The sequence below is a fragment of the Salarias fasciatus genome, chromosome 13 (assembly GCF_902148845.1).
Source record: "Salarias fasciatus chromosome 13, fSalaFa1.1, whole genome shotgun sequence".
In the NCBI taxonomy this organism is placed as follows: domain Eukaryota; kingdom Metazoa; phylum Chordata; class Actinopteri; order Blenniiformes; family Blenniidae; genus Salarias; species Salarias fasciatus.
Window position 1 is genome coordinate 11,685,020 of NC_043757.1, and position 27,197 is coordinate 11,712,216.

Consider the following 27,197-nt stretch of genomic DNA (forward strand, 5'->3'; position numbering starts at 1 on the left):
GCTGTCATTTTCATGTTTAGCTGTAGCGTAGAAACATGTGCAGGTCTGTACTGCCTGAAGCACATCGAGTCCCAAATCCTGATCTAGAGTGCGAGGGACTTGGGTCTGAATTCCAGTTGCATTAAATAAATAAAAAGACTAACGAATAAAACAAGAAAAAGTTTCAATATTTCAGTTCATTTATAAAAAAAATTCAAAATACACAGAAATTGTACTGTTTAAAATAAAATTTCCCTTGCATTTCTATTTCAAAAACATAGCTGTATGAAGTGTATTTTTTTGTTGTTTCTTTAAATATTTTATTTCATCAAAGTTTAAAATCACTGTGTAAAGACAGCTGTAAGTTCACCCTGGTGTTTTCTGTATTCTGATCTTCAGGCTGCGCGATGGGTCTGAATATCTGCTCAACGCCTCTTCGCGCTTCATGATGAAGAAATGGATGATGAAGATCCAAGCAAGCACCGGTTAGCAATAATATTTCAAATATCACTCGTCTCATGCTGGATTTCTCTTCCACTGACGACGCTGGTATTTCTTGAATTTCTTGAAGGTCAAAGTGAGCCTGCCGGTGTCCCTGCTGATCGAGATCTCACCATATCTGTGTAAGCTGCAGGTCAAAGCACTTAAATTCCACTGAATGTGCTCAACATTCGCTTCATATCAGTTTCATAAGTCTTTTCTCCGTTTCAGATGTGACAATCCAGCCGGTCGCCACACTCCCTCCGGACGTGACGGCACCAGCACGTTCCCCAGGAACAAACCACGGGGGATCGCCCACGCCAAAGAGATCGTCGTCCTCACCAGAGAGTTCACCCACATGTCACAGAGTCGCTTAGACGAACCGTCGGCCGCCTGTTCTTCAGACGCTGACACCTGTGGTAAGACCGATACGACTGGGTGACCAACACTGTGGGGATTAACTGATCCTCATCATTACAGCCCTTAAAATTTCCATGAGCTTGTTACTTTTGTTGTGAAGCTGCTGTTTCTATCTGACCTGCATTTGATTTTGTCTCAGTTACCTTTTTTTTGACCTCCTGTTTACTGGAGTCTAACTTGATCCATGGACAGATACATCAGTCATTAGACTGGCTCACACAGAGCTGACAGCTTTGTGCTTTCATTAATGCAAAAATTCAGCCACTACTTTATAAAACAGTCAATAGTGACTGTGAGCGAGCGTCAGTAACTTGGACCACACTGGAGCCCAGCAGAGAAGAGATAATCACATGCATCTGCTGCGCATTTATGCTTGTGTAAACTATAAACTCCACTCACCACTGCTGGCTGGTGAAGAGGCCCTCAAAGCTTTTCCCACTGCTCTGCTAAAACGCTCACATCCCAGACGGCAGAGGGCTGTTGCAGACATGGCCGGCACCACTAGGGGGAGCAAAGACATTGTCTCACTGCATATTGAACAAATGGATGTGCCACTACAGTGGATGTTTCCCTTTGTGTTGCTCTGCCCTCCAGTTTCTAATTGGTTTGTTTTTCCAGCTCTAGATAGAGATGAAGGCAGCTTAAAGGAGACAGTGACTCACAGGCTCTCTGGAGGATTCAGAGGTAACACCTCTCCCTCCCCTGTATCCTGCGGCCAGGACTGGCTCAGCAGCAAGCGCCGCTCCCACTCCTTTACATCAGGTCAGTTGGTTTTCATTAACTTATTCTCTCAGCTTAATGCTGCGAATCATAAACAGATGAAGCCCGTGTGTCCTGAAGTTCTCTGTCTGACATCTTAATCCAGCAACTTACCAGAAGATCAAGCCTGTGCTGCACACCCTGGGAGGGAAGGTGCCTGAAAGAGGCTCCAACTACTGTGTGACCCTGGTGGTGGGAGACAAGGCAGCAGAGAGCCCGGTGATGAGCAGGAGCTCCGAGCTGCCGCTGCTGACCTTAGCTGGGTGGCAGCAGGACAGGAATCAGGAGGCTGCCCTGAGAAGCTACACCAGCCTGCCGCGTCCACGAAACAAGTCTGTCTTCAAAAAGTTCTTTGGGAAAAAGGACTTCTGAGTCAACGGTTCTACTAGTGGAGTGTTTTTCAAATAGGTCCTAATGTGCGGTGCACATATAAAGCAAATACTACCATAGAAATGCTACTACTGACCATATTTATGATCAAAGGATCCACCACAGTTTTATTTTTGACGTGCTTTGAATGAATTCCTTCACTTTTTATCGGCGTGTATATTGATTCTTTAGTTGTGTTCATACTGAAACAGTGTATGAGTGTTTACTGTGCAGTTGCAGGTTTGATTGATTGAATAACAAGTCTTATTTTTCTCTTCTATCTGTTTTCTAATCGATACCTTATTGGATTGTGAGCTGTAAACTTTTCTGTATCAATCCACATCCCGTTGATATTACCTTCGCTCCTTGATGACCAAGTATTTCCTATAACTTGAGCCCCCGAGGCTCGCAGTGCCGTTTCATCGTCACAGCTCCTTTATTCGGCTTGTACAGAGTGTGTTCAAAGCATTTCACCTAACCACATATCAGCAGTTTGATACTGCCCGTGCTTGTTTGATACAAATACTTTTTAAATCCTGATGTAGCTAAGGCTCTACATAATAAAACATTCTTGATTAAAAAAAAAAAAAAAAAAAAAACAGCTCTGGTTTTGATTGAACTTTTCTTTTGTGTGTGTTGTAAATGTGCATTATTGGAGCTTTGCTGTCGTCTTCGGGGGGGGCTTCAAAGAGGGAAGGGATTAGATGTACAGAGAGATTAAAGGCCAAGCTAAGAACATCTTCACATCATTAGTCCTACTTTTGCATATTAAAAACCTGACACCATTCAGAGAGACGACTCAAACGCATAATCAACACCCCATTGATGCTGAGAAACCGGGTCCTGTCTCCGCAGACATGGCTGCATAATGAGTCCTAAAGGATGAGGCGTTTTGCAAAATTCTACTGCTTAGTATGACAAAATATTCAAGGAACCCTCCCATGATGTCTGAGACAGATTAATAACTGCACAGATGGAAAAGGCAATGTTTTTTTTTTTTCAGAAGACATGCAAACTACAAGTCTGTTTTCTCCAAATAAAAAGTAAGCGTGGCGCTCAGTGTGAGAACAGCAGGTGAAAGCAAACAGATTAAAACAGCTGAAAGTTAATCATTTCATGCTGCTGTCTGGGAGCAGCAGCTGAAGTGCATGAAGTGGTTGAAGTGTAAACGTGGGTCTGAAATGTAAGAGCGAAGTCAACAAGACTTGGCATATGAAACTTAAATCAGGCTCTCGCACCCCGTGGACTGAATTCCACGGCAAGTTGGCAAGTAAATACATCAGAATGCAAATAACTATTGCCTCTGCCACCTCTGCTATTCTACAAATAAGACTGCTGTTAAAATAAAATAAAAACTGAAGCTTTGAAATTTAATCAGAAAACAATATAAATCTTATTTTTTATTCTTTAACAGTGTTGAAATCCTCTTTATCTTTCTCTCTGAAAGCCTCTCTGCATAATGTTTTTATACTCAGTCATGCTACTCATCTGGGGATAGTTAATCTAAGTAGCTGTGACATGTAAGCATTACACAAGTTTTCCAAGATTATGTTGCTTTGTAGTGCTATTTTGAAATCACGACAAGGTTAAAATCATTTGCATATCTGCATTTTGTCTCTTGGAAAAGGGTTTTCTGAACTGTCAGTCTGCGTACTGGAGATGGGCTCAGCTGAGCTGTTGATTTAGAAACTGTGAAGCGATGAAAAATTCAATTGAACTTTTAGTTGAGGGAAATGTGCCACGATGCAATTGGGCAGAATTAATAATTGAGGTGTGAGTTGATGCATAAGCAGCGGCTGCAGCTGAACTGTTAAGATAATGGATGGAATGGCGTGCACACGCGTACAGTCATCCAGGCTTGTGTACCGGTACTTATAGTTCTGCAGAGAGGCTTCACCTGGTAACCAGCGTAAACACACGTCTCACTATCACTGATCGAAAACAGTTTATTATTCATGTGTTTATTCCAAAATTCATGGTATGTGCAGCGTAGCCACGCAAACACGTCGGCAAAGCAACTGCAGTCATGTATGGGAATAGAAAGATTTAGAAAATTTTTACATTTGTGGTGCAAATTTGTCAAAAGGATCCAGCAGAGGCATTAATCACGGCGGCTCAGCAATCTGTGAATCATTACTGCGAGTCTGTGGGGCTGAGAGCTGCATGACTCAACCTCTTACAGCACTGGAAAACACACTCTCCACTGGTTCAGCTTTCACACAAAAGGTTTCCAAATAAATCACGTTTATGTGCCACTGCATGGATATGCATGTTATTAAGACAAGTTAATGATCCAAGGTGACGTTCAGGACGCGATGGGTAAATTCACAATGCGGTTTTGTGCACACATGGCACTAATTCCCTTCCGATGCACACACTCCAAACACAGCACCCTCCCCAAAATAATAAAAACACTTTATTGTGTTTCTCCACGTTGGGAATGACAGCTACATCCTCTGTGGCCCTCGGGGACGCAGAACCAGTCAATCGATTGATCACTACGCCCCCGATCTTTGTGTCCTCTGTGTGGCCTCTGACCTCCATATCATTTGCTGACGGCTCCCGCAGCTATGGGGGGGTGGGGGGGAGGGGGGGAGGGGGGAGTCGTGGGTTTTTACAGATACTGAGTGATGCGCTCGCCACACTCTGGAGGCTCTTCCTCTCCGAGCGCGGGATCAAATGGCAGGGCAACAGGATACTCGCCCCACTAAACACACCCACACGCTACGTTACGTTCGCCTCCCGCCCACGCCAAGCCACTAAAGACTGACCACAGGACACATCCTCCCACCGGTGACATGAAGTCCCTGTTACGGTGTGACTCACCGGGGTTTCTACAGTCCTTCACAGAGATCAGAAGAAACCATCAGGGCAGTGAAACAGGAGAAAGATCTCCGCGGGCGCCGACCCCCCTCCCCTGCCGCTGATGGAAAATGACCCTTGTTGCCTCTGGAAAGATGATTCATGAGTCTTTACACGTTATAGATTTCCACAGGGAATGTTGCAGTTGACCCATTAATATCATTTTAATTAATGTCCCATCATGCTATTACAGTACCAGAAAAGTGGGTACATCGCAGATAAGTAGGCATTTTTATCTAATTGCAAAATAGAACAAAAGCAGCATATCGGATGTTGAAAAAGAGACATGAATGGATTCGAAAAGCATTTAAGTGAATTTAAGCCCAGAGCCACAACTCAGCAGCGAGAACGCCAGCAAGAGACCCGAAAAGTTGTGCCATTAAAAAAAACAACTTTTTCATTAGGAAGGTTGAGCAGGGTTCACTACTTTGTGTGCACAGGCAAAAAGTCTAATAGGCTGTTGGTTTTTGTTTGTGCCATTTTTTTTTAAAGGCATAATTTACTTGTGTAATCCATCATCTATTGTACAAATTACTGTTGATGAAAGACACAAATAAGAAAGCCTGGAAAACGGTACTGGGTGATTTGGTTCCATTTCCATTTCCATGATAGAAAAAGACACTTCATTGATAAAAACATAAATGCTTGGCATTACTCATCCAGCAGGGTTTCACCCTGTTTCCATGCTGGTTCAATATAATCAGAGGTGAAATATAAAAATGCTAACGATGCCCAAAATCACGATTACAAGGCCACATGAATATTAAACAGTATTTATATGCTTCAGAGCGTCACATTTTTCGGAGGATTGGCGGTGGTTCAGATCTGTAACACAGCGGTAAACATTCCCCTGCTGCTGCTGTTTTTTTCTAAGAAGTGTTGCTGATGCCAAATTTGGTTCATTTTTTCAAACACAACCCAGTTTAAAGATTTAATCTCAGTAGAAGAAGTGGAGACAAACGTATGATCTCAGATTTTCTGGTTCGTGTCCTACGGCTGACGAGTCACCCCTGTGGGCCCCTGAGCAAGGCACTTCCAGGACTACTGCTCAGGTAGGGACGGGCGTCTGGCGAAAACTAAAGGCAGGTTTTTGCATTACTGAGGAAACAGAATTATTTTTCTGTGTTATTTTATTTTACATTTTGTTGCTGAGCTCTCATCCTGCGGGCTGAAATGTTGAGCCGTGTGTGTGTTGGGGGGGGGGGGCTACGGTGTGCTAGTGGCTTTGAAACTCAACCCTCAGCGCCTGCAGCAGCCCTGGGGAGCCCGTGAAAGTGACGCAATGGGAAGAGAGGTCCAGGAACCCTCAGCGGTGGACAGCAGGGTGGGATAGTGGTCAGGAACAGAGATCAAATGGCTTCATTTCCACAGCCTTTGGATCCCGCCTGACATGAACTGCCTACCTGTCAGGAGCTGCAGAGTTTAGAGGAGCTTAGCAGACTGACTCTGGATTCTTTTTAACAACAAGCCCAGCAGAAAAGCAGGTAATGAGGATCTGCCTTGACACAACCAGCTCCTTAGCATATCTTTGTCACAATTAGCTGAACAGTCCACTTCTGTCTCACACACACACACACTCCACCGTTAATTTGGATGAGCTCCTTTCACACTGACCACCTCAGAGGACGGGTTTCTGTTACTTCAGTCTGTGATCATTTTGCTTGTTAATGAGCAAGCAGCCAGAGGCTTTCTTTCTTCTTTCCTTTTTTTTGTACAATAAGGTGAATTAAAGCCCAATTATAGCTTTCTTGGGAATATCTCTGAAATCACAGTGTCTGGTCTGTCATACTCTGGGGGCCACACAAAAGATTATGGGCAAAAAAAAAAAAAAAAAAGAAGAAGTGGGCGCTCATGTAAGTGGTCCACAGTGAAAAGCGACCTTGATTTAGAGGGGAGCATTGCTAAGTATTTGCCGGCTTCGGCATTGAGAAATCAGACATCGCTGATGCTCAGAAGCCTCAGCGACACATTTTACGATGAATCACACGGTCAGCTTGGGAAAATAATGGTGAATTTTGAAGCGTGGCGGTGGGGGAGCTGCAGCACGCTGTTGCGCACGGCCCCACCAGCTCTTTGAACAGCATGTCAGATTTTTATCAGCTCTGTTTGGCCCTTATTTGGCCAAGGGCTTTTTCAGACAATAAATCATGCACTCTCCTCCTCTACCGCTGTCAATGTGTCTCCCAGCTCTGGTACGACAAAGTGCAATAACTGGGGAGAAATTTCCTCATCCAGGCTGCGGCGTCCCGCCAGCGCGCCCCCCCCATCGACCACCCTTTTGTCCTGGATTGTTGGTAAGCTCCTTGCATTGCTCCATGTGCAGAGGGATAAAGGGTACCGGGGTGCCACACAGACATCTGTCCCGCAGATATGGAACACATGCATCTCTGTGATATGGATGTTAATTCTTTCTATAAGGTTTTTCATGCGACGCTCCCCATGCCGGGGACGCATCAATACCTTCAAGTCCCCTGATGGTATATCCAATTGTTACAGTTTCACAATAGTTCCGTATAGAAGAACCCCGGCTGTTAAGAGCATCTTCTTTATCTTAAGATACGGCGACAGAATGGAGACGCATTTTGAAGAAAGAACATGTTTTTTTCTTTTTTTATGCATAAAAAGCTGAAAGAAGCTTCTTTTTTTGTCCATCTCATCACATGAACTCAGGTAAATGGGTTGACTTGAAGCACATTTCGATCCTTACAGGGGGCTTTATACCCATTCACCCATTCACACACACACACACACACACACACACACACACACACACACACACACACACACACACACACCAGTGATGATGGCTGCCATGCAGGACCTCAATTGTGAGCAATTTGGAGCTCAGTTTCCAAAAAAGCACTTCAGCACATACTGAGTGATACCAGGAATCAAGGTGCTATCTTTGGGTTTGGAGAATTATTTCTCTAACAGCGCAGCCTCAGCCACCCTTTGCAAATCACATTTGAACCATCTATTTTTCACTTTCTTTCAATATCAAACATTAAAATGTCATCATTCATCCTTAAATTGTATTATCTACTTTATCTGGGATGAGGTAAAATACCAAATTACTGCTAAGGCATAAAACAACTGCAGAGACACAAAATAAACATTAAGAGACCCAAAAAAGATTAAAAAAAAAAAAAAAAAAAAAAAAAGATGTGCATGATTGCAAAAAAAATATGCTGAGTAACCAGAACAACTAAAAGTACTAAAACATGAAAAAAAGCTAATAAAAAACATATTGTACCTGCAAGGAAATATTAACTTACCAACAAAGAAACAAAACAACACAAAGCCAGCAAATCATCCCCATCGAATAGAATAGATGAGTTAGACAGAAAACTGAAGCAAGACCACAAACTGACCTTGAAGAAAGGACGACCACTTAGATGTTCACGGATATAATTAAAATAAATAGTACCATTTAGGGGCACAAAATAAACAAAGACAGAAAATTATAGAAAAATCACCATGAAGAATTAAAAATGACAGACAATGACCACAAACAAGGAGAGATTACATTACATGGAATGGCCATAAAAGCCCACATGAAATCAATACGAGGACGAGGAGCGAGTGAGCCTGTTCCAAAGCAGACCACAAATATCCATATCTCTCCCTTTACCTCAACAAAACCTTTAGACATTGATCTTCGGGTTTGTAGTGACTGGATGCTCAAGCTGACATATATGAAGTCATTAGGTCTTTTTCTTTTTCTTTATTTTATTTTATTTTTTTAATATAAACGATAACTGAAATCAGTAGTTCACATTCTGGCATCCAGGACCCATTTTGGAGAAAGTAGATGTCAGTACAGGACAGTACGGTTTCCTCTGAATTCATTATAATTGGATTTTTAAATGTCAAAGAAATCCATAATAACACGCTTTTAGCAATTTAGAGCAGACAGACTTAATTCCCAAAGCTTTTATGTTTGTCTGCCAGCATCTAGTTTAATAGTTCTAATACTTTTCATTAACTAACTAGTTTCTGCGACACTGCAGTCCTCAGGTTTTACGGCTGAACTGACCCACTGGAAAAAGCAGAGGAAGTCCTGGCTGGGAAGGATGTGGGCATAACGTGACAGTATGGACAATATGGTTTCTAATTACATCATGCCGCATCAAATGCTTCCACACACACACACATACACACCCTTCCTTTGGCCAAGCTGGCATGGCCTGGGTCAGTGTTACATAACCCATCTGCCACCGTGCTGCAGGGCGCCGAGGATCACCTTCCAACCGGGAGAGCCAGCTCCCACAGCAGCGCCGCCCGGCCTGCCCCACCACCGACCGTACTCATCGGCCCTAATTGCTGGTTTTAGCCGGTGCCTGCAAACAAGGCCGCGCCGCCGTCATAGTTCTATATTAGTTGAAAAACACGAGTGTTTGTGTGTTGACCTTGAAGCTGCCGGTGCCAGTTGATCCGGCCGTGCGTCAGCCGAGAGCCCGAAACAGATGCTGGCGCAGCAGCGCGTCTGACGCAGATCACAGCTGGCAGCTCTTTCTGCAGCCGGCCTGACAGGTTACATCAGTTATACCAGCAACATTAAAAACAAGCTCGAATTAAAAAAAAAAAAAAAAAAACCACAACCACCTTCCGTGTTATTTTTCACTGAAACGACCTGAAGATGCTGCGGTGCTGATGCTGAAACAAATATCTTTGCCAGAGGGTTTCTATTAAAAACCTTGATGCGAATGCCAGACTTTGAGGTTCAGTGAAACTCCAGTTGGAGCTGATCTGAGCTTATTCAATCCCTGAAAAACAACTTCACCTCCTTCTTTAATCATTCATTCTAAGGCTGCTGTGTGTAAAGGGCAGGCAGGAGGAATAAAGGCAGCGGCTTCGCTTCCTGACAGTCATGGAAAGCTTAACTCCTCCTGGAGTGTGACATGTCTTCCTCCACAGCTGCAGAATCCTCTTTGGATCCATCAAAGTAAATCCTGCAGAAAAGCATCCCGACATGAGAAAAAGCCTGTATCGAGTGATAATATCTATCCTTCACTGTAATCTGACTATGCAGAGATGGACAGTCCATTATCAGAAGTGAAGGATGTTTATTTGTAGAGATAAATGTGAAAACAGCATCCGGGCTTATCGGGAAAAACGTCTGTCTTTAAAAGTTGGTGAAAAACACCAGGCTGAAGTAATTTAGTTTAAAAAAAATCCATTGTTTTTCCCTTCTTCTTCTTCTTTAGCTTAATACCAAGGAATAAATAAACCATGAAAGAATAGTTGCACTGTTAAATATTGATTGATTTTTAATGAGCACCGCCTCAGGTTGGTGAGACAAACATGGGGGAGACTCGCGGAGCGAAGGAGTGAATGAATCAAGAGGCCCTGTTGTCTCTTCATTTCAAACAAAAGCACCACTTATCCTGGAGAACAAATTGATAACATGCAGCAACAGAGGAGGGACGCCTGTGGGCGCGTATATATGAGGTACAGCTGAACAGAAAGAGCCATTCTGAGGCCAGGGATACTTTTGACTGGGGAGAGTAAGGAGGTATTTTACAACACCAGCTGAATAATTCCCCCACTGTGTTCCATCTCACAATCAATTATTCAGCATGCTGAGGGTGTATTGAGGAAGAATAAATGAATTGTGTACATAAATACATGCATGTGACACAGTAACTCCTGGGGATTCCCCGCAGCTGCATGTACATCCTCTCAACAGAGCGTATATGTGCTGACACATAGAAAACCTGTTAGCAGAAAAAAAAAAATACAATAAACTGAGAGTTTTATTTAGGTTTGGAGCTTTAAAGATTCCTGTAGTGCTGCTAGGATGTCCTGTTGAAGAGCATTTCTGTTCTCCTTTGATACCTAAGTGGAAAAAAAAAAACACAGTTAAACAAGAAACATCTGAACGTAACATAAAAGACAGAAAGATTATGCAGTGGAACAGTCCCATGATGAATCCAAGCCTCTCATAATATCGTGTCCATCCTGAGATTATCAACCACATGTTGTTAGCACCTAATCTCTAAGCCACTGCTTTGTCACAGAAACTATTGATCGTATGTTCTCCGAAAACTGCCAAATAAATTAACATTCAACGGAACTACCCCAGCACAGAGAGCGAGAGAGCACTCTGCATGACAATATCCATAACTGAGTCTTCCGTGATAAATTATCTTGACATTTGAGACCACCCTTTGTTGTTCAATCAGTCACGCATGATTTAGAGTTAATCCTGCTATAGGACGGGGGATAATGCTGGGCATGGCCCTTCTGCGTTAGTGAACAGACTGACTGGCCTCAAAGACCAAGTGTATAGGGTAAACACCGTCTTTCAGCCATTGTGTGACCTAAAAGCTCCGAAACTGACCTAAATATCTCCGGCGTGTGACACTGTCGGTACTCACCGTGAAGACCTTGACGTCTGTCCTGCCCCGCACCTCTTCGACCAGGCCCAGCGGCTTGCCCTTGGGGACGGGGATGGTTCCTAATACTGTGCAGGAGGCGTCATCTAAAGTCTTCCTCACTGCCCTGATGAATGACTGGCTGAACAGCTCCATTTTACCAATCTCATCAATGACAAACACCTTCCCGCTGCCCCCGTCTGCTGAACCCACCTGGAAACAGACGATGGAGGCATGAGGCAAGCCTGTGCATGCACAAACACACGCTGGGGCCAAAAGGAAACTGATGAGGTGATTTTGTATCAGTCTGCTTACTGAAAATAATCACTTCACATGTGAAAGTTAAAAAAAGATGAGCTTGATCACATTTCACAGATATTATGAAACCAAGAAAAGCTGACCTGAAAAAAAAACACATATTTGTAATTTCGTGCTTGATAATTAGAACATTCAAACAATCATCTGATGCGTATTTTCTGGGGAAATCTTCATCATGTCGATTTATCACGGTCATGGGGTCTCACGACCTGGTTGCATGACATCCGGCGTTTGCGTGTTGCATGTTGTGAAAGATCTGCAGCGATTACAGAGACGATTTAAGTGAGATGAAAGCGGAATACGTGCCGCCGAGGCACCAACACCTCGCCGTGCGGCGCATGTGTAGGCGTCACCCGGGGCTCACTTTACATGCCGGATTAATCACGGTCAGTGACAGCCAGACGGCACCACGGGCACTAAAAACGTCACTGTGGAATTTATGCGTGTGCAGGCTTCCAATTATTCCATCAATTTTGAGAAAATCAAAAGGTCTGATGATCTGTAAGTGGGAAGAAAAAAGGAGTGTTTCTGCTCACTGTGATCTATTGATGAAGGCGAGTTTAAAGGAGATGCGCCGGCTGTCTTACGTTTCTAAAGAGGGGGAGAGCCAGATTCTCAAATGCAGGCAGGTCGACCACATACTGCCCCACCGTGTACTCCCGTCTGCCCTGAGACGCGCCAGCGCCGTCTCTGCAAGTAAAAGTGAAGTGAGTCAAAACAGAGTGATAATAAGGGAGAGTCTGATATGGATCGGAGTAGAAGATCCCGGTCACCTGACTCTGGACAGGTGGCCCCGCTCTCCTCTCACTGTGACCACATCAAAGCCCACTCGCCTGCCCCCCTCCCTGACCTCCTCTGTGTAGAAGCCATCCACTCCCACTCCCGAGGACACTAAAGCCTCGCAGGTCTTCTGCACCAGCGTGGTTTTCCCCACACCTGAAAGCACAACATAAAACAAACACTGTCCAACACTGCAGTCTTATTGCTTGAAACCTGAGAGCACGAAAAGCGCTGCAGAAATATGTCAGATGGAAACTAATATCTTATTGAAAAAGATGATTCCTGTGTAGAATTTTTTTCTTAAATGCGTATAAATAATAATAAAAAAAAATGTCAATTCTGCCTTAATTTTCTCATATAGACAGAAAAGATTTTTACCAACTTTTGCTGCACATTATGCATTAAATTATAATGCAAAATGAGATATATCAACTTGACTTTATGACCTCTCACAGGATATCATCATGAATACATCCCACTTTAACAAATTTTAACAATAAATCATGAAATGCGTTTAGTATATATACACGTCTGTGACTTTAAAATGTCACAATAATCGAAATGTTCAGCATGTATAAGTCTATAAAGGGGGTTAATCCGCTGTATATAAACAAAATATACAGGAGCAAGAATAGATGGCTCTTTTCAAAGTCTAGATAATAATACCAAAACATTAAAAGTATGAAAAAGGATAAAACCAGTTTCTCCTTGAACCCGACAACAAGCTAACTTCTATCCAAACCAGAGTTTTCTGCGTCTGGAAGGGGTTTTATTGAGAAGACAGCTGACCGCTGGCGGTGGATTTACGGCCACTTTAACCCCAGCAGCCCTGCGCTCACACGGTGTTCACAAATACCTGGAGGTCCTGTCAGAAAAACGTGTTTAAACATCTCCGGTGGAAGGTTCAGTCCTCCAGTCTCCACATGGTGCTGCAGCACTTCCGTACACACTGGGACTGCGCATGCGCAGTACGACGTTCACCTCGGTTGTGGGATGATCACAAGGATGGAAACACAGTTCTTCATTTAATTAACAGCCTCGTTATAGGTGTTCGAATTTGTGAACTTGTAACACTCTTTGAATAAAAATCACCTTTTTAAAAAAAAAAAAATAACAGCAAATCCACAGTATTCCTGCCTCACAATCTGTTTTTAGAGTTGAGACAAAATGAAATATACCTTCTCTAATGGAGATGCAGAAAAACTAACTTGAAATACCTATAAGCATGTCGTTACTGTCTCTAGGAGACATTCAGGATGTGCCTTGGAGTGTCACTGACCCCACCAGAAGGTCGAAGTGTCTGTGGTCATCATGATAAGGCAGGACAAACACTTGTTAATATGTGACCACTGTTGATTTACTGATACAAGCCAACGGCCGCTTCCCTTCTCTCAACATGTAAGCAGGACTGAGATGTTGATAACTGGGCTGTGGACTCATGTGACTCAAAAAAAAAGAAAGAAAAAAGAACAGAATTCTTGATTGAAAATTGCTCCGTAAATACAGTTTTGCACTTTACTTGACACTGTAAACAGACACTTCACTTCAAGGTTTCAAGGAAATTGCTTTAAAAAAAAACAAAACAAAACATTAAGCCAAACCTGCAACACAGCCTTTTCAGGAGTGTGAAGGTCAACTAGAGTATTTTATTTATTTATTTTTGTAGCTTTAATAAGTCTGTTAACCCCTACAATGTTCTACGTCTTTGGAAATGCTCGTTCACAGTGCATGAGCCACAAAATAAAGCTCCAATGACTCAATAATGACTTCAGACCCGTGGCCCCACAAGAAATCATTTGAGAACACTATAGAGGAGCTTTTGTTGGGAGTCCAGGAGAAATTAGATCCCCAGCAGTTTGCTTACACAGCTCACAGAGGTGTGTAATGCTGTGTGCGCTCTTCTCAACTTCATGCACTCACATCAAAACCACAAACTCTTTTGTTTGGCTGATTTTTTTATAACTTTACCTCCACTTTTTAACTTCATCCACTCATCTTTTTTAGCAGATCTTTCAGTGAACACTTTTAACATTGACCCCTGTTTGGCTGGCTGATAAATCTATTTTAACTAACGGGTGAGAATGGACAGCATTTTATCAATTGTCCTTTTCTCATCTGTCAATTCCCCTCAAGGCTGTGTCCTCTCTGCCCTTTCATTTATTTTATATCCCCATGGATATAAATACAATTTGACATATTAAATCTACTGACGACACAGATACTGTGCTACTTTCAAGTGAGGAAACTGTTGATCAGAATCATATTTTAGACTTCAGTCAGTGATGCACCAAATCCTTCCTCAGTAGAAATGTGCCAAAACAAAAGATATGTGGATCAATTTCAGGAAGAAGTGAACTCTTTCTCCTGTCATCTTAAATAACTTTGTTGTAAAGGTGGTGTAAAATTGTAAAGAACTCCAGCAAGAAACTCTCCTTTGAGCACCACTGATACTCTTTGCTAAAAAGCCGTCTCAAAACAGGATTTTTGTCAATGATCAGACTTTTATGAGAAATTTTTATTGTTGTTCAACTAAATCTGTTCTCACCTTTTCCTTTATCCGTTGGTGCAGGTCACTCACACTCAAAAAGCAAAGCAGACTGGACAGTGAAGTAAAAAGCTGCTACAGAATCTCACAATACCCATTCAGCAACCTTAATGATTTATACAAGAGCAGAACATTGAAAAATATCTCAGGAAATTCTGACCGACCGCAGCCATCTTCAGTCTCCCTACATGCAGAGGTGTCAATGTGTGTATTGTATGAATGACGTCTTCTAAGTATATTTTCTAGGTTTCTGGTTATATTTTATGTTTTATCACAGATCAAAGGTGTTTGTTTCAGTAGTTTGGAGCACACAGTGGTGCAGTGGGTAGCTTTCTTGCGTCGTAATGAGAATGTCACTAGTTTGAGTCTAGACTGGTTTTCAGCCCAAAAAAAAAATGGTTCCGAGGCTAACTGATGACTCTAAATTCCTATTGGCATGAGTGTCTGTGTGTGCACAACTGACTCTCTGTTTGCTCTGTGATGGACTGATGATGTCCCAGGTGTGCACCCTACTCTCCCTCAAAATCAGCCGGGATCAGCTCCAGTCCCCTGCAACCTGGAGCTGGACAAGCAGTCACACACCTGAAGGTAACAAAATCAAGAACAAGAACAAGAACAAAAAAAGCATCTGTTTTCAGCATGAAATAAACCATTTGATTGAATCTATTATAGTAAATAAACGATAATAATCACAATGATTTTTGAAAACTAGAGTAAAGAACCTTTAGAGTGAATGTGAAAACATTAATAATAATAATGCCAGGGAAGTGTTTTGTTCTGGATGTGCAGAGCTTTGCACCTTCAGATCTCTCCCTGCTTCAATATAAGTTTTAAAAGAAAGAATCAACATCAAGCTAAACAGAGAATGATGATCCATCCATTTGAATGAGATTGGAAACATCTAAAACATGGAGCCTGCTGGCTTTGGAAGATAGAAGTTGATGATAATAAGAGATAAGAATAACATGTCCATATATGAACATAACAATATTTAATTATTTAAATATATGTACCAGTATACAAGAGTACACAAGTTATATTAGGAGTAGTAACTATACAAACGTGGAAGTTTTTCACTCAGGCAGTCGAAACAGGCCTGATTTCACCATAATGTTGAATTATTTCCGTCTCTACATAGTGTACCCGGGGAGTTTGTTGGCCACAAGCTGGGAGATGTGTTGATATTCTTTTCTGAAATCCAGAGATCCAACGTCATCCTCCAGTTCTTTCGCCTCCTGAGCTTCAAAGGAGGATATTGATTCTGCAGACAGTCCTCGAACTGGGCCTCTGCTCTCGGCCGACTCGCCACTTTGACCTCCGGGCGTTCTCAACGTTTCGGCGCTGGAGCCACTTGCCGTCACCTGTTTTCTAGAGTCTGCGGTTTGCGAAGAGGCTGACCCGTGGCCGTCATCGTCGTCAGAGGAGAAGCTGAGGGCCGACGTGTGGAGTCGGGGTCGAATGACGAAGGTACCTCTCAGGGCGTGCTGCGGAGAGCTCTGGGATTTGACCGGCACGGGGAGGATGGACGCTTTCCTCTGGGCACCTTCCGATCCCACGTCAGAGCTCCAGACGTCGGAGTGAAGGGGAGATTTGGGAGTTTTGGCTCTGGAGGTCTCGGGGCTGCTCAGCGGGTCGGGAGAGAAGGCGTCGCTGGGTGCCAGACTGTTAAAGTCATCGGCGTAGTCCACCTCCTCGGCCCCGTTCCTGCTGGAGTTGGAGAAGGACGACCGAGTGCTGCTGCGTCTGCTACCTGCTGCATATTCAACCCTCTCTCTGCTCCTGTCGGGCTCCGGCTGGGATTGATCTGATTCACTGTGATGCTGCTTCTTGTCTTTGCTTTGGGGAACATTGTCGCTATCCATACTGGGGATGTGAATACATTTCAGATCTAGTTCAGAGAGGGAAGGCTTCTCTAACATTCTCTGAGCATCTCTGTCTTGTTTAACTTGAGCTTTCCCTTGCCTGCTTTTCTCCCTCGGTGCTGAATCCACCGTGACACTTTGAATCACTGTCTCAACGTTTTCATTCAGGCCAGAGTGTATTTTTGTTTTGCTGGACTTCACAGTTTTATGACTTGACTTAACCCTTCCTTTGATCCTAACTGGCTGAGTTTCATCCTGTAGCAACTTCTCACAGTCACGATGCTTCGCTTTGAGAGGAGAAATGTGCTTCAGTCTCAGGCTGAATGCTTTGGTTGTTCCATACACGAGCTTCTTTCTGGGAGATTTACTGCTGTTTATACTCTCTTTCAAAGTTTCTTCTTGCTTCCTACTCATTTTTACACTCTGCTCTGCAGAGCAGCTTCTCGGTGAATGGGAATGTGTGAAATAGGGTGTAGTAGCATGTTTACTTTCATGTACAGCCTGTTTTGGCATGTTTCCATGTCCAGCTGCAGGCTCTGTAGAACCCGGCCGGTGTGTACAGGCGGGACTGGGATGATGTGTGTTGTTGACATTAAGCTGTGACAGTTCAACGAGAAGAGCGTTCAGCACAGGCAGCTTTCGCAATGCCTCTCCTAGCACGTTTGGAGTCGGCTCGCTTGCTTCGGCCTGGACTTCCTGGTGCATTTCGTGTCCATCTGCCTCATCATCAGAACACAGCTCATCAAATGTAAATGCTTCAGGGTATTGATTCAGTAATTTGTAATCCACCACTTGCTTCCTGCTCTCTTCCTCTGCAGAATGAGTGTAGTAGAGAAGTGGAGGACAGAATATGTTCATTTCCTCATCGAATGTGTTGTCTGTCAGGCTTCTTGATCTTTTTTCAGGGTGAAAACATTCAGCAGCTGCACAGCCATCATCTCCATCATTCTGGTTTGTCAAATTTTTCACATTTTCTCCTTTGTCCTTTTGGATGTTTGTGCAAAAGCCAGACTTGTCTGCTGTTGATAGAAACATCGCTTCACTATCAACAAGTAATGAGTCTGTAGATTTGTTTCCCTCCTCTTCACCCTCCTGTGCCCCTCCTCCTTCACGCACATGTGTGCTGGTGATTCCCCCTCTCTCTGTGATATGAGGCAGTAAACTTGCCCCCATACATAACAGCTTATAACTCAGGGAAATCGATCCAATCCTCTCCCCCGTGAGGCTGCATACTGAAACAAGTTCCCTCTCTGTGTGAGAGGAGGGACTGGGAACATCCTGCCTGATGCTGTCCGTGGCTTTAGCCAGTGAAACCAGAGACGAGCCCACTAAGATGGGCATCTCCTTCTTTACATCCAGAACCATGCCGTAGAGGGGAGCGGCGCTCAGATGGCTGTGCAGCGACTGCAGGTTCATTTTGAAGAAGCAGCTCTTGCCTTTATTGAAGGTGTAATCTCCACCGCGCTGCTGGGAGTCCTTAATGCTCTGTCGAGGCTGGTAAATGATCAGCGTTGGGAAATCCCACAGTCGGACTGCCAGAGCCAGCTCGTCGGAAACTTCACAGCGTCTGTCAAGCCGAATAAATTCCACCAGAAGCTCAAACAAGAAAAGAGTCTCGGGATTATCCTCATTTTGTTGTGCCGACATCCCGAAAGCTGTTTAACCTCAAAACACGGAGATGATGCTCAAACAAGACTTTTTCTAATCCTGGAAAGCGCTCTTAGCTTCTCCCAGCTCCATGGAAACAAGCGGCTGGCGCGTGAATTGTGCGTCACACTGAGCCCGGGATACCTGGGAAATGTAGTCCAGCACGCTATTGCATTCTATTTATTTTATTTAATTTATTTAATGCTGCGAAAATATGTTATTCATAGTCTATTTTTGAAAGTTTGAAACAAAACTCCACTTTTTTCCTCAAACATATTGAAATGTCCACCAGAATAAACCGTCCACAATCCACGAATACTTTGTGTGGCTTATCTTAATTCAATGTGTTTTAATCTTTGGTCATTTAATGATCTTTCTCTTCTGTTTCTATCATTTTACTACTGAATAACGGAGGTGAACTCAGTGAACTGCATGCTCTGGCCTTGGTCTTGACTTGGTGCAGGGTTATTGGGTTATTGTAAGTTTAAGTTCAATAATTGTAATTACCAGTAATATTATCCTCCAGACAACTAACAATGCATTAACCTTGTGAGTTATTTTTTGAAAATATGTTGCTGTGAATACTGATGCTTTGCAAATAAAATATATTGTATTATTGATAAATATAAAGAGTTGGATGAGTTTATTTACCATTTAAAATTAAACAGCTATAGCCTTTACATTAACTTTATTATGTCCTCTTTTAAACAAAAAGATAACGTAGAGAGTACTACTTTATTCATCAGTAACACATTTTTTTTTAAGTGGAGCACAACTCCAGTAGTCTGAGAAAGGACTAGAAAGAAACGCATCAACTTCAGAGATGATTTTTCTGTTCAAAAGGCACAGGTAGAGTAAGAATTCGTCTGAGATGAGTTGCACAGAGACAGGAGAGATGAATAACAATCAGTTCAGGTAGTTTATTGGGACAACTTTTCTTCAGTTCACCAGATGGTGCCACTGTAGGGCTTACTGGGTTTATACACCCAAAATAGTCTTGAGGTGAAAGTCTTCAAGGCCAGCGGTCTAAGTTTAAATGACAAGCTGATTATTGGCCTTGAGTCTGAAGCAGACAGCAGTCCTTCAGCGAGCCCTCAGTACCTGCTGTGTGTGGAGATCTGGGGCTGAACGTGTGTTTCCAGCAGGCTGCGGTGGGCGGAGCCTCTCTGCCTGGCTGCGTGTTGTCATCGCGGAGAGGTGCTGGATGGAGGAGATCCTCTGCTCCGTCTTTAGTTCAGTCTGGAGGCTGAGACCGAAAGTGGAGGATGTGAGACCGACCGCTTCGGCTTCAGCTGGCTGCGTCCCCCCCTACATTTCTCTATGGATAACTAACGCCGCTGACAACCAGGGCAGGGCAGCGCTCAGCTTTGAAGGTGTGTTTTCTGTTTCTCTGAACCGACCAACAAAGTAGAAAGTGGGGCTGAGAGTGCCGGAGCGCTCGCGCGTCGCGGCGCACCGACCGAAGCGCGTGGACACAAAAGGGTAAAGTTGCTCTCAGGCGCCCGGAGCTCGTGTAATTTTAGCGGGCAACGTGAAATAGCAGGGAGATATGATGTTTCAGCGGGAGGCTATCTATAGCCCGGATCTGGGTCTGTTCATAAAGTGCCGCGAGCTGAGGTGCCGCTCACTTTAAACCTGTATCCTGCTTGTTTATGTGGCACTGACCGTGTTGGCCTCACGTACACACTGAATTAAAAGCTGATTAAATTAATTTTCATATTTGTAAATCAGTTTTTTTTCCTCAAATCTTGCTGGTATTTATTTATTGATGGTTGTGATGTGCGCACTGGGGGCAGTGGGGGAACTGACCTGCGTTTGCACAGAAATATTTTTGAATGAATTTGCTCAGTGAAGTGCTCCGATGTAAACTGCAGGGGGCGATAGAGGCAACACTGTCCACAGCTTCCACATGCCCACTTTAGGTAAAGCTCTGCTCTCACAGGGCACATGCTTTCTTTTTTTTAAGGCTTATTGTGGTGCATGTTTTTATTTATGAGAGGAATCTGTTGTTGTGTTATGTTTACTTTGCCTATCTTTGCTTTTTTTGTGCAGCAGCAGGAGCTTGTTAGTGTGTTCAGACAAAGAACAGCTTCCCCTAACATCACAGTTGTTTGGTTTCTCCATAAATAATATCAGTCCGCCTGTACACAGTGTATACAGACTTGCTTCATTGCTGGCTGCTTCTCTGGACCATTCAACATGCGCTGCGCTGTGCTTTCCCCTGGGAGGGCAAGTCAAATAATGTTTGTCTTCCCTCACCACATCCTTTGTTGTTTTCCTCCAGGAAGTTTAGCCCCTACAGTAACTAAACTCCTAATAAATGGAAATAAATCGGCCCTATCCACTGCTGCTTGACCCAGTTAGGTGCTGTTGAATGTAAATATAAGTTTTCATTGTTTCATTTTCCCTTCTCTGGATCAATTTCCTTTTAGCTTTTTCACTCCCATCAGAACAGGTTAATTGTACCCATTTCTGTGCTCTCATATTGTCAGAAGCAATAAGAAACCATAATTTTTCATAAGTTTTTTTTTAATGTCTGGGAAATATCTTTATTATTCCTGAGGCTGATCTGAATAGGCACATGTGTGTTTTAGGATGTATGTTCATGGACTGCTATAACACTGAACATTTTTTCCTCTGACACACAAAAAAAAATTGGGCTTATCTCCATCTGCCACAGATGTGCACATCAGGGAGACAATCCATTAACTGACCACAAACCTGAATGAGCACAAAGACATCTGTAGTGATGTGTGAGACAGTTGCGATTATTGTGCACAAAGCAAAAAAAAGCACATTATTCTGTTAATTTTCTCCTCTATCGTGCACATATTTCTATTGGTGAACCCTTTCCTAGTTATGTCTCTGTACCAAACACTTGAAATCTGTCATCCTTGAAGTGCTTTCTTTTTTCTTCACTCTTTAGTTGACTTTTCTTCCTGAAAGTTTGGGTTTCAATAACATTGTAAAAGAAAATGTGGGTTTTTTCTTCTGATATGTTAGAGAGATTAAAGGAAACATTTTCCTTAATGTATATAAGTGAGGTTGCCCAGGTACACCATCAGTCTTCTTACCAGGTGCACTCTCCTGGAAGCCTACTTAATCGCTATGATGGTGATAGTACCGACGTAAGTCTTTTAATCTTGGTTTGAATAGAGATCTTTTGTATTTTGTCACGAGCGAAGTGCACACAGGGTCCTTAGAGAAGTGCGTTCTCATCTGTTTCTAACGGTGCCTTCAGCATGACTTGGCTGACAATGGGTAATTGAGCCGGATAGATATGTCTTTCAAAATAAAGTTATGTGCACAATGCATGCTCAGCTGAACAATAAGGCACCTGTCAGGTTTTGGCAAAGAAATGGCTTCCTGTGACATGCCTGCAGGCCATATCCAGTTGTTATCATTACAGAGCTGTTTAGGATGTCTTCTGGCCTCGTGGGCTTGGAGACACCCAACTAGAGTTTCAGCTCTTATCTTTGGTCTGTGGCACATGAATTACCTCTGGAGATATTACCATAACACACAAGTTACTTAACTGTTCCTTCTTGTTACGGCACCGGTGCACTCTGCACTGGCTGATTGTGTGATGTTTCCCCTCGTTCCCACGGTGCTTTGCTACCGGTGTGCTGACTAGTCATGATTTGGAGAACACCAGAAAAGAAAGGAGAACTGCACAATGTTTTGGCTTCAGACCACTTTTTTTTTTTAAAGAGTGATTTATTTTCCCCTGTTCTACCACAGAAGCATGCCCAAACCATGTAACACATCAACTTCCAGCAGATCCTACATCCCATGCATGTGACGAGGCTTTGGAAACCCCGTCTGATGTGTGCCAGCTGACCGGCTGGCTGTCTGGCTCGCCAGGAGTCACAATAGGCCTCTCCAACCAAATCCTGTTGCTTCAAAACCAACCAACCAGCAGACAGGAGATCACATGCTGCCCGCTCCTGTTGTGAGAGGCATCTTTTTTGTCCAGCTTTTGTTTTGATTGCAGTCTGGATTTATGGAGGGCTCTAAGCCCACTCATCACTGTCAGGGAAAGCACGGATGAAGTCATTAGGTTGATTTTTTTTCTTTGTTGTTGTTGACAGATTTATCCCTTCTTCCATTTAGGGTCTGATGTGTGTAGCATATTAGATTAATGTTTATACTGTACAGAGCAGACGGAATGAAAGTAGCTTCCTTTTTCAATTTGGAAATCTGTAATATTGCAGAAGACCCAGAGTTGAACTATTTCTCACAGTGAAATCTCCATTTGATTGGCTGGCGAACGCTGAAACAAGGCGGCAGGACACTGTAGTTGGATTTCTTAAGGTCATTTCTCATTTTTTTTTGTCTGTGCTGTCCGTAATATGACAAAGCGCGTATTCACTGAGACACGCTTAACATGTTAAACAGCTTGTTTAGGCTCGGGGTATGTCAACACACATCTCAGGAACACGCAGGGAAATGCCAACGGCTCTTTCCAGTATCATGTTTTCACTCTTCATGTGATCTGCAATAATGAGATGTTATGGCCTGTGGTCTGTTTCTTGGTTGCGTATGTGGATTGGTTCCCTCGTGTGCTTTTTTTTTTTCTTCTGTGTGTGTGTCTAGTGGATTTGTTGTTGGTAAATTTGACCCTACTGATGTGTTTAAGCTGTATAGTAACTGTAGTAGATTAGTAACAGATTGAGGAAGTCAGACATAATGCCTGCCATTTCAAAGCAGATTAATAAAACATTGCTTTTTTCCTCAAAATATTTTCATGCTTAATCTTTTCCGTTTCAATATTTTCTGTTGCACAGTATTGAGAAGTTGAAAGTTCGTGGTAGCCACAGTAGAAAATAATGAGGTTGACCACATGTTCATGCTTGTTTTAACTAGCACTAGAGAGAGTGTTCATTACCTGTCAGCGTGTCAGAGATTTTTAATATGTTAATTTACTGTAGGCAATCACAGCAGCAGCCAGCAGCACAATGTGGCTGGGGTCAAATTACAAATACTCGGTGGTAATTATTGGTTTGTTAAACAAAAAGCTTCACTGAAGTTGACCAATCAGTAGATTGATCTGAAAGAGACAGGTTTGTTGTAGACCAAAGGTAAATTGAGCTGTGCATGAAAACTGAGTACTTGTTCTTTTTTCCTCAAACACTACTCTAGTTGAATCTCAGAATTATAAAATATAAAAGTACTGCACTAGGACCACTTCGATTGAATGGGAGGCTTTTAAAACATCCCTATTTTGTTTTCAAGTAGTTAATAATGATATTAGCTTTTCCTCAGGGAGTATCTGAACCTGCGGCTACATCAGAGCGGTCCCTTGTGTTTTGTCCATGTTGTATCTGTTCCCCTCTTCAATCTCCTTCCATCTCTGTGCCACTTATCCGGCAGTTCGCTGTCATGCCAGCCACATTTGAGTGAAAAAGCGGCGCTCTGTGGCTCGAGGGGAAGCTGCTGCCGGATAAAGCAGATGGTACAACGACACAATTCTAATGGTGGTGCTGGTGACGACCCTGTCAAACTCAGGAGATGCATAGCCGAGCTCGAGCAGGACGGAGGAAGAGGTGGGATGTGGGGACAGAGTGGAGTGGAAAGATTGGAGCCCTCAGATGACTGACTTTGCCATCAGTGCCTGCTCATGCATAGCAAGACTGTTAATGGAACAGATTAGGCAACTGATAGCCTCAGCTGGAGCAATCAATGGCATAAGCTTGACTTTATAGCTCTGCACTGGCAGTTCTGTGGTCCTTTGTTGTAGGGCAGACTGTCAGTAAGCAGCAGCATATTGGAGAAGTCTGTGCTCTGAATAATACCGACATGTTGCCGGTCATGAAAACATCATCATATGACCAGCTTAGACCAGCTCTAACCCTAACGTTTAACATGACCCTTTGAAACCGTGCACTTTTTTTTTTTTTCTTCAATTAAGCTCCTTCCATCCTCTCTATACATGACTGACAGATGGAACAACATGATCTTTACAGTATGGCATTGGTTTGCAGATACAATGCTGACACTCAACCCAGATGTGTAGTTATTAGGTAGCGTTTCATCTGGGTTGAGTTTATCAATCCTTCACATTGCAGACACAGCAGTAGAATGTGGGGTTTAGGGAACTCATTAAGACTTGAAGCAACATTTGTTTCTGTATCTGATGGCTGTTTGCACTCTTTGTATGTTTCCTTAGCTGAATATGACCAGATTTGAGCTGTCCTATGTGTATTTTAGCATATCAGTGCTTTTCAAACAGAGGTGCTTGGCCTGATTCTCATTGGATCCTAAGGGTTTCTATGTGTTGCTGCAGATCTTGATGGTAATGATAATTAGCGATGTCTCATTGAGTTCCTTGTAGTTTTGTTTGTGGACATGTTTTACTGTCTCCACATAATTCTCCCGCTGGACAGCGGTGCAAACACCACTTGTCAGAGCTGAGAGCAGAGGGGGCAAGATCTCTGTTCACCAAGCCAATAATTTAACAATATGACTCCCAAAAACATCATGTTCATACATTATGGATTTGGACGAGTCTAGCATATAGGAAAATGTGTCTTGCCAGGATGAATTATGTCGGCACCCCTGTTCCCTCGGGGACTCATTAGTGTCCATATCAGGAATGTTGGAGAAAAGGCCACTGAAAGTTGCTGACCCTCCCTGCATGTTTTGTCTACATGTCTGTCATTGGGCCACAATGGAGAGAATGAGTGCTGGCCGGTCATTAACCCGATGGCCACTAAATCCAAGGACCAGCGGTGACCCATGGGGTTAACTCTGTCTGTGTTCCCCTCAGCAGGCCCAGACAATCGTAACAACTGACCTCTATAGCTGAGGCCGGCCTCCAGTGGGAGATAAGTAGGGATTTGGTTTAATGCCGCTGTGCATACCTCTTTCCTACTGTAGCGAAAAAGAAAGGGTCTGTCTGATGGGCATGGACTTGCTGCGGATGATACAGCCACAGTCCAGACTGCATGCCATCATGGCCTCTGAAGGGATCCTCTTTTCAAGATTATGAAAAGTTTATAGGTATCCATAGTACATCTGATGATCAGTGATGGGGTAATGTCATTCTAGGCACGATGCGATTTAATAAAAGGAAGTAATTGAATGGACTTCAGGGGAAAAAAGTCATCAATCAGCCTCGAAAATGACAAATTGTGTCTGTTCGACTGCTCCCTTTTACAGTCCTCCAGTCAGCAGCTTGCACTGCAGATCTTGATAGTTTTCATGCTGGCTGCCGTTCCTGCTGCATCCGGGTTTCAAACAGGGATCCTCGAGAAGGGCAAGACCTCACCCAAAAAAGACAATAAACAACAAGTCATTATAGTGTGGTCTTCAAACAAGGCTGGCTGGGCCGTCCCTGTGAATACTGCTGTCCTACAGGAGAAAAAAATAAAACACATACAGAAATTTATCTCTTCTGCTCCAAGATGAGGAACCTTGATCTCAAGGGAACTCACAGTCCCAGTGGTTTGAGGGAAGACGCTTCTGCAGAGTCTGTTAAAAAAGCCACAAACACTAGATCCTCATGACAGGAAGAGCTGTCCCCTGAAGTCACAAATAATCCGTGTTGTTGTAAAGCAAATGCACTGCGCCAATGAGATAGGAGGTGCGGCCAGTCTGTTAGGGTCAGCATTGTTTCTAGCATTTGGATTCTTCCACATCTCTTTCAGATTGCAGACTGCTGTTCTGAAAGCTCTGGAAGCAGTGACTTCTTCTCTGTGAGCAAGTTTAACAGAATACACAGTGTGAACATATACCTAACATTACACATGGACAGGTTTGAAGAGAGGCGTGTGTGGACTCATGTGTTGTAAATTGGAAGATATTGGGTACAAAAAGAGATATAAATTATGAATAGGAAAAAAAAAATATATGCATGAATACGGTTTGGTCTAGCTCATGAGAATGATAAATGAATACCAGTTCAGTGTTTTCACAGAATGAATGCACAGCTGGAATATTTACCTTATATGTGCATATTTTTCTATATGATGCAATAAATTATTCATATGTTGTGGTACATTAGTCATTTTGCACCTCGAAGGTAGACACTTAACTGGTCTTGTGGTCTTGAAATGTAGGCCAGTGAGGCACGAACGGCCCTATGCGAACATCTGCGCCCTTGAGAGTCACATCGACCGAGGGCAAGCCAAGGAGCAGTGATCGGATGAGTTGCTTCAAATGTACACTCACTTGTTTCTGATAGAGGTTGATTGTAATTAACAACTCAAATGGAGCAGAGCTGTGACAGATGTGCCGTAAAGTGCTCGGCATTAGCATGTTTGGGAGACGGTGTGTGTGTGTGTGTGTGTTTGAAGTGCTGAGGCATAGCTGCTGGGGCTAGTATCCTTCAGTTAACCTCACCAGCGCACTGCAGCACTTTAACACTGCTGTTGAGCATATTTTAGGTCAGACTTCAGGAGCAGCAGCAGGGTTTCCTCAGTGAAAATCACGCTGTCGAGCTTAAGCTGAAATCCAAGCAGAACAGACACTCGCATTTTATGTTTACATAGTCATTTCTGCTTTTGGTGTGAGATTGTTTTGTGTTGCGGTGAGTTGTCCTGTTGTGTTCTGTTCACAGACTGGAATGTGCTGATTTTTTTTTCATATCTGATGTTTTACAGGAAGGAACTTCCTCCTAAACGGCTCTTTATCAATTGTGTGAAAGTGTCTGTTTTTCTGTTGGTTCCCTTCATGTTTGCCAACCCACTGACATGAGACAAATTGGCAAGTCAAGTCATGGTCTGCGGTGTGTCATTGTGTTTTATAGAACTGCTGATGAGACATATTGGGAGGAGGTTGTTATTCTTGTTTGTGTTT

At 43.2% G+C, this 27,197-nt stretch overlaps 4 protein-coding genes across 8 annotated transcripts in view; 2 read left to right on the forward strand and 2 right to left on the reverse strand.

Annotated features, from left to right (window-relative positions):
• The window catches only part of mymx (myomixer), a 28,342-nt gene extending 25,817 nt beyond the window's left edge, over nucleotides 1-2,525 (forward strand). For all 4 annotated transcript variants that reach the window (XM_030106908.1, XM_030106910.1, XM_030106909.1 and 1 more), the window contains exons 29-33: nucleotides 379-464; nucleotides 551-602; nucleotides 691-878; nucleotides 1,498-1,641; nucleotides 1,745-2,525. In XM_030106908.1, coding sequence (XP_029962768.1) covers nucleotides 379-464; nucleotides 551-602; nucleotides 691-878; nucleotides 1,498-1,641; nucleotides 1,745-2,010 — 736 coding nt within the window. In that variant the 3' untranslated portion in view covers nucleotides 2,011-2,525. The remainder of the gene's footprint in view (nucleotides 1-378; nucleotides 465-550; nucleotides 603-690; nucleotides 879-1,497; nucleotides 1,642-1,744) is intronic.
• Nucleotides 2,526-9,932: 7,407 nt separating this feature from the next.
• Nucleotides 9,933-13,308, reverse strand: ntpcr (nucleoside-triphosphatase, cancer-related). The gene is made up of 5 exons (XM_030106837.1): nucleotides 13,201-13,308; nucleotides 12,338-12,500; nucleotides 12,152-12,254; nucleotides 11,250-11,459; nucleotides 9,933-10,707 (listed from the first exon to the last, which is right to left on the reverse strand). The coding sequence occupies exons 1-5, from the start codon at nucleotides 13,232-13,234 to the stop codon at nucleotides 10,630-10,632; spliced, it is 588 nt and encodes a 195-aa protein (XP_029962697.1). The 5' UTR covers nucleotides 13,235-13,308; the 3' UTR covers nucleotides 9,933-10,629.
• A 2,652-nt stretch (nucleotides 13,309-15,960) lies between these two features.
• On the reverse strand, nucleotides 15,961-18,406 carry map10 (microtubule associated protein 10). Its single transcript, XM_030106876.1, has one exon. It carries the CDS (start codon nucleotides 18,396-18,398, stop codon nucleotides 16,020-16,022), a length of 2,379 nt encoding a protein of 792 aa, XP_029962736.1. The 5' UTR covers nucleotides 18,399-18,406; the 3' UTR covers nucleotides 15,961-16,019.
• A 1,181-nt stretch (nucleotides 18,407-19,587) lies between these two features.
• Nucleotides 19,588-27,197, forward strand: part of LOC115399827 (signal-induced proliferation-associated 1-like protein 2) — an 86,765-nt gene continuing 79,155 nt past the window's right edge. Inside the window, exon 1 of one of the 2 annotated variants that reach the window (XM_030107407.1) lies at nucleotides 19,588-19,771. The gene's annotated coding sequence lies outside the window, so the exon portion shown is untranslated. The remainder of the gene's footprint in view (nucleotides 19,772-27,197) is intronic. The other variant, XM_030107409.1, reaches the window with a different exon arrangement.

Bases quoted from the DNA above. Each gene is read 5' to 3' on its own strand.
- ntpcr (XM_030106837.1), bottom strand. From the start codon at position 13,234: ATGTTTAAACACGTTTTTCTGACAGGACCTCCAG. The intron at 12,501-13,200 runs GTATTTGTGAAC...TTGTGCTTTCAG, and splicing joins TTTTCTGACAGGACCTCCAG to GTGTGGGGAAAACCACGCTG. The intron at 10,708-11,249 runs GTGAGTACCGAC...TTTTCCACTTAG, and splicing joins CAGACGTCAAGGTCTTCACG to GTATCAAAGGAGAACAGAAA.
- map10 (XM_030106876.1), bottom strand. From the start codon at position 18,398: ATGTCGGCACAACAAAATGAGGATAATCCCGAGACTCTTTTCTTGTTT.